At 49.1% G+C, this 12,693-nt stretch overlaps 1 protein-coding gene across 1 annotated transcript in view; it reads right to left on the minus strand.

The window, feature by feature from the left end:
• The window catches only part of LOC132398883 (stereocilin-like), a 150,086-nt gene that overhangs the window by 30,934 nt on the left and 106,459 nt on the right, over nt 1-12,693 (minus strand). The window contains exons 45-47 of the mRNA XM_059978715.1: nt 7,797-7,990; nt 7,070-7,163; nt 340-514 (exon numbers count right to left, since the gene is read on the minus strand). Coding sequence (XP_059834698.1) covers nt 340-514; nt 7,070-7,163; nt 7,797-7,990 — 463 coding nt within the window. The remainder of the gene's footprint in view (nt 1-339; nt 515-7,069; nt 7,164-7,796; nt 7,991-12,693) is intronic.

Here is a 12,693-nt window from a genome sequence, read left to right on the forward strand (position 1 = left end):
CTGCCACACAAAAACAAATCATGACATTCAGTGAAAATGAACCTGATTCAAATGTATCTGTCGCAATTGAACTGCTTGGCTGGTATGTACGTGTAGGGTTGCTGGACCTGCTTCTGCACAATAGAACGCTGGCAACCTACAGAGGGCTGTAGAAGCTGAGTCAATGACAGTGGTCAGTAAGACAGATTTCGCATACAGAGATATGGGGAGAGATTGGGGACATGCTGAAGATGGACGTATCACCATCGTAATCAACGACGGAGCAAGTGACGGAACGCGGGAGGTGTCGATCCCAGTCTGACGGGGAGACAGAGGGGGCAAAGAAACGGAGAGCCTCACCTGCCCGTCTCCTGCGTGAGCCAGCCGCTGCCGCTGTTGACTCCTCCCTGAGGATCTGGAAGATCTTTCTCTGGACGTTAGAGAGGTTGAATCCGGTCTGGAATTCGGTGGAGGAGCCTGTGTTCTCGTTGGGCTGGGAGGCCACGAACTCCAGCAGGGCTTCCTTAATGTCACTCTGCAACAGGAAAAAACAACGCGTCGGATGTGAAGTAGTGAATTACCTGGGATTTCCCACTCCCCCAACCCTCCTGCCAAGCTCGTTCACCCGAAAAACCCCTCAGCAACATGACAGCACAGAAAAATCCTTCAAATAACACCCAATCAGTCCTCGTCCACCTGTACTCTGAGTGAAAATGTCGCAGGCAGGAGACGACCTTTCGTCCCTCGAACCCTACACTGCTCAGCATGATCACTACCGACTCCCTCCTCCCCTTCCTCTCAACATTTCAAACTGGACAGTCGGCAACCGGAGGAAGGCTATAAGACAAAGGAGTAGTATCAGGCCATGCAGCCCATCAAGTCTGCTCCGCCATCAAATCCTGGCTGCTTTTCATCCCTCTCGCCCCCATTCTCCTGCGAGATAACACTTCAACTGAAACCATCGCGGGTTAACCACTTGTCCCTTCTGGTTTCCAGCACCTCAATTTTTCCCTGGTTTTCATGGACATTTTTCCAGTCCGGAGCAGGGAATTTTAAAGGTTAGAGTTTTAGACAATAAGACGTAAGAGCAGAATTAGTCTGTTCAGGCCCCACCCCCACCCCCACGGCTGATTTATTATCCCTCTCCCAACCTAAAATTACTTGGCCACCTGCGGCAAAGAATTCAAGAGACTCACCAGACGCTAGCTGAAGAAATCCCTCCTGATGGCACAGGAGGGAGGGCTTCATGTTTCTGGACAATTGGGCTTTGTTCCAGGGAAGCTGGGATATGTTCCGATGGGAAAGTTTGCACCTGAACTGAAGGGGGACTAACATCTTTGTGGGTAGGTTAGTTAGTGCTGCTCCGGGGGGTTTAAACTAGATTTGCAGGGGGAGGGGAACCAGTGTGTTAGAGCAGATGGTGAGGTGGAGGAGGATAAAGGTCATGCAAGGACTGCTTGTGTGGACAGAAATCAAAGGTTTGTATGTGATAGAAATGTTCTCAGGTGCCAAACTGAAGAGACTGGGGCAGAGGCGTCTGACTCTCAAATAGAGAAAGATAGGAGACAGCGTATGAGGGAGGATAGGCAGGTGATAGAGAAATGATGCGCTCAGACCAAAGGTTTGAGATGTATCTATTTCAATGCAAGGATTGTTCTGAACAAAGCAGATGAGCTTAGAGCATGGATCAGTACTTGGAGATATGATGTGGTGGCCATTACAGAGACTTTTAGCTCAGGGACAGGAATGGTTACTTCAAGTGCTGGGTTTTAGATGTTTCACAAAGGACGGGGAGGGAGGCAAAAGAGATGGAGGCGTAGCACTGTTGATCAGAGATAGTGTCACGGCTGCAGAAAAGGTGGACATCATGGAGGGATTGTCTACAGAGTCTCTGTGGGTGTAGATTAGAAACAGGAAGGGGTCAATAAATTTACTGGGTGTTTTTTATAAGCAGCCCAATAGTAACAGGGATATCGAGCAGCAGATAGGGAAACAGATCCTGGAAAGGTGTAATAATAATAGCGTTGTCGTGATGATGGGAGATTTTAATTTCCCAAATACAGATTGGCATCTCCCTAGAGTGAGGGGTTTAGATGGGGTGGAGTTTGTTAAGTGTGTTCAGGAAGGTTTCTTGACACAAAATGTAGATAAGCCGACAAGAGAAGAGGCTGTACTTGATTTGGTACTGGGAAATGAACCTGGTCCGGTGTCAGGTGTCTCAGTGGGAGAGCACTTTGGAGATAGTGATCATAATTCTATCTCCTTTACCATAACATTGGAGAGAGATAGGAAGTTAGAAAGGCATTTAATTGGAGTAAGGGGAATTATGAAGCTATCAGACAGGAGATTGGAAGCTTAAATTGGAAACAGATGTTCTCAAGGAAAAGTACGGAAGAAATGTAGCAAATGTTCAGGGAATATGTGTGTGTGAAGTCCTGCATAGGTACGTTCCAATGAGATGGGGAAGTTATGGTAGGGTGCAGGAATCGTGGTGTACAAAGGCTGTAATAAATCTAGTCAAGATAAAAAAGAAAAGCTTATAAAAGGTTCAGAGAGCTAGGTAATGTTAGAGATAGATTCATAGAAACATAGAACATTACAGCACAGAAACAAGCCTTTTGGCCCTTCTTGGCTGTGTCGAAACATTTTTCTGCCTAGTCCCACTGACCTGCAGCTGGACCATATCCCTCCATACACCTCTCATCCATGTACCTGTCCAAGTTTTTCTTAAATGTTAAAAGTGAGCCCGTATTTACCACTTCAACTGGCAGCTCATTCCACACTCCCACTACTCTCTATGTGAAGACGCTCCCCCAAATGTTCCCTTTAAACTTTTCCCTTTTCACACTTAACCTATGTCCTATGGGTTTTATCTCCTCTAGCCTCAGTGGAAAATGCCTGCTTGCATTCACTCGATCTAAACCCATCATGGTTTTATACACCTCAATCAAATCACCCCTCATTCTCCTATGCTGCAGGGAATAAAGTCCTAACCTATTCAACCTTTCTCTGTAACTCAGTTTCTCAAGTCCCGGTAACATCCTTCTAAACCTCCTTTGCACTCTTTCAACCTTATTAATATCCTTCCTGTAATTTGGTGACCAAAACTGCACACAATACTCCAAATTCGGCCTCACCAATGCCTTATACAACCTCACCATCACATTCCAACTTTTTCACTCAGTACTTTGATTTATAAAGTCCAATGTGCCAAAAGCTCTCTTTACGTCCCTGTCTACCTGTGACGCCACTTTTAGGGACTTATGTATCTGTATTCCCAGATCCCTCTGTTCTACTGCACTCCTCAGTGTCCTATCATTTACCTTGTATGTTCTACCTTGGTTTGCCCTTCCAAAGTGCAATACCTCATAATTGTCTGCATTAAACTCTATCTGCCATTTGTAAGCCCATTTTTCCAGCTGGTCCAAATCCCTCTGCAACCTTTGAAAGCCTTCCTCACTGTCCACTATACCTCCAATCATCGACAAATTTGCTGATCCAATTTACCACATTATCATCCAGATCATTGATATAGATGACAAATAACAATGGATCCAGCACTGATCCTTGGGGCACACCACTAGTCACAGGCCTCCACTCAGAGGAGCAATCCTCCAGTACAACTCTTTGGCTTCTCCCATTGAGTCAATGTCTAATCCAATTTATTACCTCGCCATGTTTACCTAGCGACTGAATCTTCCTAACTAACCTCCCATGCAGGACCTTGTCAATGTTCTTACTGAAGTCCATGTAGATAACATCCACTACTTTCCCTTCATCCACTTTCCTGGTAACCTCCTCGAAAAACTCTAGTAGATTGGTTAAACGTGATCTACCATGCACAAAGCAATGTTAAGTCTCCCTAATAAGTTCCTGTCTATGAAAATACTTGTAGATCCTATCTCTTAGTGCTACTCCAATAATTTACCTACTACTGACGTCAAACTTACTGGCCTATAATTTCCCAGATTCCTTTGGGACCCTTTTTTAAGCAATGGAACAACATGAGCTAGCCTCCAATCCTCCAGCACCTCACCCGTGGATACCGACGTTTTAAATATATCTGCCAAGGCCCCTACAATGTCAACACTAGTCTCCTCAATGTCCGAGGGAACGCTCTGTCAGATCCTGGGGATTTATCTACTCTGATCTGCCTCAAGACGGCAAGCACCTCCTCCTCTTCAATCTGTATAGGTTCCATGACCTCACTACTTGTTTGCCTTATTTGCATAGTCTCCTTGCCAGTTTCCTCAGTAAATACGGATGCAAAAAAAAAATTATTTCCCCCATTTCTTTTTGTTCCATACATAGCCAACCACTCTGATCTTCAAGAGGACCAATTTTATCCCTTACTATCCTTTTGCTCTTAATATATCTGTAGAAACCCTTGGGATTATCCTTCACTTTGACTGCCAAAGCAATCTAGAGGATTATAAAACTAACAGGGAGGAGCTTAAGAAGGAAATTATGAGAGCCAGAAGGGGCCATGAGAAGGACTTGGCAGGCAGGATTAAGGAAAACCCCAAGGCATTCTACGTGAAGAGCAGGAGGATAAGACGTGAAAGAGTAGGACCTATCAAATGTTTCAGTGAGAAAGTGTGTATGGAACCAGAGGAAATAGCAGAGGTACTTAATGAATAATTACCTCAGTATTTACTATGAAAAAGGCTCTTGGTGATAATAGTGACGACTTGCAGCAGATTGAAAACCTTGAGCATGTAGATACTAAAAAGAGAATGTGCTGGAACTTTTGGAAAGCATCAAGTTGGATAAGTCGCCGGGCCTGGATGAGATGTACCCCAGGCTACTATGGGAGGCGAGGGAGGAGATTGCTGAGCCTCTGGTGATGATCTTTGTATCATCAGTAGGGACATGAGAGGTACCAAAGGATTAGAGGGTTGCGAATGTAGTTCCTTTATTCAAGAAAGGGAGTAGAGATAGACCAGGAAATTATAGACCAGTGAGTCTTTCCTCAGTGGTTGGTAAGTTGATGGAGAAGATCCTGAGAGGCATGATTTATGAACATTTGGAGAGGTATGATATGATTTGGAATAGTCAGCACAGCTTTCTCAAGGACAGGTCATGCCTTATGAGCCTGATTGAATTTTTTGAAGATGTGACTAAACATATTGATGAAGGAAGACCAGTAGATGCAGCATATATGGATTTCAGCAAGGCATTTGATAAGATACCCCATGCAAGGCTTATTGAGAATGTAAGGTGGCATGGAATCCAAGGGGACATTGCTTGGTGGATCCTGAACTGGCTTGCCCACAGAAGGCAAAGAGTGGTTGTAGACGGGTCATATTCAGCATGGAGGTCAGTGACCAGTGGTCTGCCTCAGGGATCTGTTTTGAGACCCTTACTTTTCGTGATTTTTATAAATATCCTAGATGAGGAAGTGGAGGGATGGGTTAATAACTTTGCTGATGACACCAAGGTTGGAGGTGTTATGGATAGTGCAAAGAGCTGTCAGAGTTACAGCAGGACATTGATAGGATGAAAAACTGGGCTGAGAAGTGGCAGATGGAGTTCAACCCAGATAAGTGTGAAGTGGTTCATTTTGGTAGGTCAATTATGATGGCAGAATATAGTATTAATGGTAAGACTCTTGGCAGTGTGGAGGATCAGAGCGATCTTGGGGTCCGAGTCCATAGGATACTCAAATCAGCTGCATAGTTTGACTCTGCGGTTAAAAAGGCGTACGGTGTATTGGCCTTCATCAATCATGGAATTGAATTTAGGAGCCAAGAGGTAATGTTGCAGCTATATTGGACCCTGGTCGGGCCCGACTTGGAGTACTGTGCTCAGTTTTGGTCGCCTCAATACAGAAAGGATGTGGAAGCCATAGAAAGGGTGCAGAGGAGATTTACAAGGATGTTGCCTGGATTGGGGAGCATGTCTTATGAGGATAGGTTGAGTGAACTCTGCCTTTTCTGCTTGGAGTGACGGAGGATGAGAGGTGACCTGATAGAGGTGTTTAAGATGTTGAGAGGTGTTAATCATGTGGCTAGTCAGAGGCTTTTTTCCAGGGCTGAAATGGTTGCCACAAGAGGACACAGGTTTAAGGTGCTGAGGAGTAGGTATAGAGGAGATGTCAGGGGTAAGTTTTTTTACCCTGAGTTGTGAGTGCGTGAAATGGGCTGCCAGCAAAGGTAGTGGAGGCAGATACAATAGGGTCTTTTAAAAGACTTTTGGATAGGTACATGGAGCTTAGAAAAATAGAGGGCTATAGGTAGGTCTAGTAATGTCTAGAGTAGGAACATGTTCGGCACAACCTTGTGGGCCGAAGGGCCTGTATTGTGCTGTAGGTTTTCTATGTTTCTATCTGTGTTCTAAATGGAAGCCTGTCTATTCTGAATCCGTAACCTCTAATCCTAGACTCTTCCATTATAGGGAACATCCTCTGCACATAAACTCAATCTGGGCCTTTCAATAATAGGCTTCAAGGGGTTTTCCCACCCCACCCCTCCTCCCCATTCTTCTAAACTCCAGCGACTATAGGCCCAGAGCCATCAAACGCCCCTTATGCGTTAAACCTTTCAGACCTCGTATCATTCTTGTAAAACTCCTCCGGACCTTCTCCAATGCCGGCACAGTTTTTCTTCGAAAAGGGAACAAAAACTGATAATAATACTCCAAGTGAGGCCCGTTTCAATGTGATCACCCTTCAGTCTCCTAAATTTCGGCGAGTACAGGCCTACAGCTATCAAATGCTCCTCTTACCTTAACCCTTTCAGGAAGAATACTCATACAAGAATTCAAAGCATATATACTGTAATTAATTTACTTATTTATTTATTATTATTATTATTTTCTTCTTCTAGATTATGTAATCCATTGAACTGCTGCTGCTAAGAACAAATTTCACGACACATGCGGTGATAAAAACCTGAGAAGATCCGACAACTATGCTCCCCCAACCCGCTCCCCATCTCCAAGTTCTGCAGCTTGGTGTATGATGTATCAGGTGACAGAATCACCCCCTCCTGGGCAGACGCTGAGAGACCTGCGCCTGCCACACCGCACTGTTTTCCTTCCCGACGAGCCGCGGATGAGAAGGCTGTGCCGGTCGCTGATCTGAACTTACCCTGTTGGGCAGCTGTAGCACGGTTCGTTCGTCTAGCAGTGTTATCATGGAGCCGAGCGAGGTCACTACCTCCACCGTCCACTGAGATGAATCTCTGGACAAGATCAGAAGGTAACTATTGGCCACAGCTCAGACGAGAGCGCCTTTCTAAAGAGCTAAGGGCATCTAACTGTAAGACAGGGCGGGTCCGGCAGAGACGCAGGCTTCATCAAGTTCAAGTCTTGATGGCGGGATGCGCTGTGTTGAGGAGGGAACTTCGTAGTTTACCTCTACAACTGTGGGGGTAGGTGGTGTAATCAGCAGCAATTTGGGGATTGTGTAGCTGGTGGGATTGGAGACGGGGAAGAATATAGGGGCCGGAGGGGCTTACAGAGACGGATGGGGCGGGTGGAAGGATCGGAATGGGTCACAGAAAAAGGGAGGGTTGTAGGGGCCGGAACTCTGAGTACTGAGATGGGGAGAGCTCTCGTCACATCTCTCCCATCTGTTGGAGTTACACAGACTCAGTCTCAGGCACCGCCACCCATGTGTCCGCCTCGCAAACCCCGCTTATGTTGGGGACGGTGTTACGACTAACAACAGCTCCCGCCCTTCCATTGGAGCATTTCACCAGAGTCCGGTGTAGGTTCTTGTTGACACACAGCCTAACCTGGGCCAGCGGCACAGAAAGAAAGGCGGCTCCCATACCTCCCTCTCCCACCCCTATGGACCCTTAAAGGGAACTCACCCCAGCGTTTCAAGCAGCCTCGTACGCAGGATATTAGTTGCACTTGGGTTGAATTGTTTGCACTTGCAGAGGTGTGGGATGGAGGCGTTGAAGGCAGCTTCCGGTAGGTCCGTGATGTTCTGCCCCGTAAATTCGCACATCAGCGCTCCGAGCTGGGCGGCAGCCATTCCGTTCAGAGCCGAAATTGGCAGATTCTGCAACAGGAGAAGAGTTCAGCTCAGCCAGTGGCTGAATATAGGGATCATTCTGCGGGCATGGGTGGTACCTAGAGCTTCTCCTCCACACACTCCCAGGGTCAGACACAGAGCGAAGTTCCCCACTCACCGTCCCATCACACACTCCTGGGATCAAGCACAGAGTGAAGCTCCCTCCTCACCGTCCCATCACACACTCCCAAGGTCAGACACAAAATGAAGCTCCCTCCCCACTATCCCATCACACACCGGGGCAGGGACAGCTCAGAATTGGTTAGATATCCGTTCACTACTGGAGGCTTCTCTGTCTGTCATCTTAGACAGTGTTCATGTGGAGAAGGAGCAGGCGGTGCCCATGAACGACGGGATCGTTCGCTTTGGCAGAGACCTCGTGAATGGCCAGCTGAATTGCACCTGCGAAGAGCCCTGCTGTGCCTAGCAGATCCCTGCAAGTGTTTTTTTAATGTCCTGTCCGGTTATTTTCTCAGCCCGGACAAGTTCGCTCTTTTGCTCTCCATGTTTAGGTGAGTGGGACAGACGGCGCCCAGAACGGACTATTTCTCACAGTTTGAACTGCACTTCGCCCGCGCTGCTGGTTTCATCACAACGGGCTGTTGGAATCCCCTGTTTCATTCTTAGATTAGACTGTTTAATTGATATCCTTTGCAGTTGAATAATAATTATCTCTTGTGTTGTGTCTGTGTGGTGTTGTAATGGAACACACTCGGAGTGGGTGGCTTTCGGAAGCATGGGCCAGTGCTGCTAAACCAGAGCCCTGAGAGGGAAAGTAAGGAGAGAGCGGTGGATATCTGACCCAGCTAGCAAGGAGCGTCGCGCGGTGGGAGGGGCGTTTCTGTGGAAGGGTTGCACTGGGGGAAGAGGCTGTGCTGAAGAAAGAATACAGTGTGGGAGGATCGATATTGTGGGATGGGTATTACTGGGGGGGAGGGCTCACTGGGGAAGGATCATATTGAGGGCGAGTCGCACTATGGGAGGGGCGTTTCTGAGGGAGGGTCACACTGTGGTACGGATAGTGGTGTCTGAGTTCCCGGAAAAAAGTCGATTTATTTTGGAGTAAACCCTGAAGAACGTGTCGAGGACGGAGGAAGATGCAGGAGAGAGGTGTCTCATCTTTGGAAACGGACTGCAGCAGTTCTCTTCTCGGAGGAAGTTTTGCTGTGGCTGTGCTCGGCCAGCAGCAGCGACCATGGCTGGCGGCTTGCCAAGGTTCATATCCAATTTTTACTGGGAGCTGGGATGGACTTCCCCGGCTGTTAACACCGACAACCCCTCTCCCAGCTGCAGTACTCGGCTGGGGAAGACCGGAAGGAGCATTTTGCGGCGAATCGTCGGGCGGAGGAACATCGGAGCGGCCCGGCTGCGCACTGGAGTTCCCTCGCACAGACTTCCCTGCTTGTCTGGAGGAAACTACTTTCTCTGTTCTCAGAACTGTTCTTTAAAAAAAAACTGATTAGTGTCGTGAATGAGTTACTTCAGCAGTGTTTGATTTCTGACTGTGTGGGGCTTTAACATGGCGGGCTGCAACTCCAAAATGGCGAGACCAAGTTCTTTCACTCGAGCCGTAGCTTCCGTTGAAAGAACTCCCGTAGAGCCACCACCATTCAGACATAACTCTCAAAAACGCAATACAATGTGATATCGCTGCGTCTTTGGGCGCCGAGAAGTTAGCTTTGATGGCTGCGTCTGTGTGTGGGGATAAGGGCGTTATTGGAATCGGTAAGATGCACCAAAAGTCCATTTTCTACCTACAGTTCGCTAGAGAGGCGTCCCCGGGCCTGAGCAGGGGAATAACTGTGGAAGGGGTCTTCGTGCCAGTGACAGTCCCGTACAGAAGGTGATCCTCTATGTCGTGCACCTTCCCCTCCGCGAAATAGACCCCTCCTCCCTCTGCTCCTTTCTTTGGGTGAGGTGAGGTCGCCGGTCACCTGTACACTTCTAGAGTGTCCCCCCCCCCCACCCCACCACCGCTTGTCCTGAGGTTAGTGGCACGCCTAAGGTGGGGCTGCTCGCCGAGGCTGTTTCCGGTAGTGCGGTGACTGTGTGCAAACGGGACATTGAAGATGAGGATCACCTGAACGCAGTGAAGAGGACAAGGAGGGATCTTTTGAAACCGAGATGGCGAGGGGCTCGTTCCTTGCAGTGAGTCTCAGACTGTTACGCTGGGGCAAATTCAAAAGTACTTCGCAGACTCTCGGCGCAGAGAGCATAGGCCCGACTAGCCGCTGACCGATGAACGGAGTTGCCTGGGATTGGGCAATCCGTCCACACCATCCTTAAAGAGAAGGAGAGGAATTCGGAAGAGATTGAGAGGGAGCGACACTGTTTCAGGGAATTCCTGGGCACTGGGTAAGGAGGCCTACTCCCACTTGTCAGGACGTTCGTAGCAAGATATAGCACTATCATCGAGATTCCAGCAGCAAGTATTAAGATCAATGGCGCTGGAAGTCTTAACTCAGGATCCATCATCTCTTAGTCCTCAAGGAATGGACAGATACGATGAACTTCCGGCAAGAAACCCACACTGAGCCGGAATCCGACAGACGAATCCACCTGGGTCTACATGGAGTGGCTTGGGAGGTGGGCATGAGTCACCTCAACTTCAATTCGAGCGAGATTGTTGGCTCCGGATGTAAACGAGTTCAAGCCAGACAGCTTAGCAACTGAGTCCTGATGAGTGGTCTCGGCCTGAAACGTCGTCTGTGTACTGTACTCTTTCCTATAGATGTTGCCTGACCTACTGCCTTCCTCCAGCATTTTGTGTGTATTGTTTTGGATTTCCAGCATCTGCAGACTTTGTCGTGTTTGTGAGCTTGGATGATGTGCCATTACACTATGTTAATGTATATGCCCTACCCCCTGCCCGATCCCATGCAGGCGCGCTTCTTTCATCGGATGGCTGTGCAATTTGGCTCCATTGACAGAGGTGAGTGCGTTGTTCTCGGGGGTGATTTAAGTGTACCCTTGAGGAGAGAGATTACTTTGTCTTCAGCAATTGAACGTCTTTTGATTGGGTCGATGCCCGGCGGAACTTCCACCCTGACTCGTGTGGCTTCCTCAGGATGACTGGAGGAGGAGAAGGAGGAAGTTCGCGACTCGGCCGGCGGTACATTTCCAGGATGCATGTCTCCAGCGTTTCGACAGCCTCTATCTGGCTAGTGCCGTTACCTGCTGCCTAAGCGGAAGGGGTCCACATACTGGCATTTCAACAACCAGTTGCTGGAGGATGGCTGATTCCGGGTCTCGTTCCCTCGGTTCTGGGAAGCCTGGAGGGGAGAACTGAGCGGATTCCGCTCCCTCAGACTTCGGTGGGACGTGGACATGGAATACGCACGGGGGGTTGACCGAGAAGTGGATGTCCCAGATCGAGCGGCTTGGGAAAGAGCTGTTGACCTGGAGTCCTTTAGTGGAAGTACCAGGGAAGAGGGGAGCGCTGTGGGGCTGGGACCTGCAGCTCGAGGTGTCCTGGGGTCCTTTCGTGAGGTCAAGAATCCAGTTGCTATAAATGTGCGCAGGCAACTTGTGGAGCTGCCGGTAGTTCTTCCATCACGGATCCGGCAAGAATTGTTAAAGAAGTCCACTCATTTTATGCGACCCTGTTCTCGCCGGAACCGTCAAGTGACGAGGCGCAGGGGGTGCTGTGGGAGCATCTGCCAAAGGTCACCCTGAAGCTGAGCAGCGGCTGGACTCTCCCCTATGGCTGGAGGAACTAGCCGGCACCCTCGACCAGCTATGCAGAGGCAAGTCCGTGAAGTTGACAGGTTGACTATGGCATTCCTCTGGGCCTTCTCGGACGTACTGGCTGCTGACTACTGGGCAAAAGCCTGCCGACATGTGAGATGCCACTCTTGGCATAGGACGGCAGTGACTCTGCTGCCGAAAGGGGGATCTTCACTGGCTGAGGAATTGGTGCCTGGTGTCTCTCCTGGGCACCGAATCTAAGATTTTGCCCCGACAATGGGCAATTGCCTGGGTTTCGTGCAATCCCAAATGATCCACCCAGACCAGTCCATTCAAGACAATATCCATCTCGCCCGGGACCTCATCCACCTGTCTCGTGACGGTGGCCTGTCAGTCGCCTTTCTCTCTCCCGATCGGCAGAAGGCGTTTGACGGGGTGGGTCATGACAGCCTCCTCGAGTATCTGCGCGCAAACGGAATGGGGTTGCATTTTTTGCCAGAGTCCATGTGTTGTACGCTGCTGCTGCGGAGTGCCTGATGAGGGTCAGCGGATGCTCGACGGCGCCCTTTTGCTTCGACTGGGGTGTACCGGGGCAAGTGTACCCTTCCTTGTGCCTTTTTCGGAATGGGTTGACAGGTTTGGTTCTGCGCTAGCCGGAAATGAAGGTAGCCAGTTTGGCTTATGACGACGATATCCTTTACGATCGCCGACCCTATTGGCCGACAGAGGATGCGAGACTGTTCACAGGTCTTCTCAGTCTGACAGGGTCAACTTGAGAACGTCTCTTAGTGGGCCAGTGGAAGATGAACTCCCTGCCGGAGGAGCTAAGACCATTTGCGGGGAGCACCGCGTACCGCCTCGGTCTGAGGGTGTGTCTAAGCTCCACTGCGGACACATGGCCGGTGAACTGGCGGAACTTGGAGACCAAAGTCCCGGCGGGGAGGCATGTCGGCTCCACTGCGCGCGATCTTGTACTGGGCCATGTTATTGGTCATTGATCAGCC

The sequence above is a fragment of the Hypanus sabinus genome, chromosome 9 (genome assembly GCF_030144855.1).
Source record: "Hypanus sabinus isolate sHypSab1 chromosome 9, sHypSab1.hap1, whole genome shotgun sequence".
Classification (NCBI taxonomy): domain Eukaryota; kingdom Metazoa; phylum Chordata; class Chondrichthyes; order Myliobatiformes; family Dasyatidae; genus Hypanus; species Hypanus sabinus.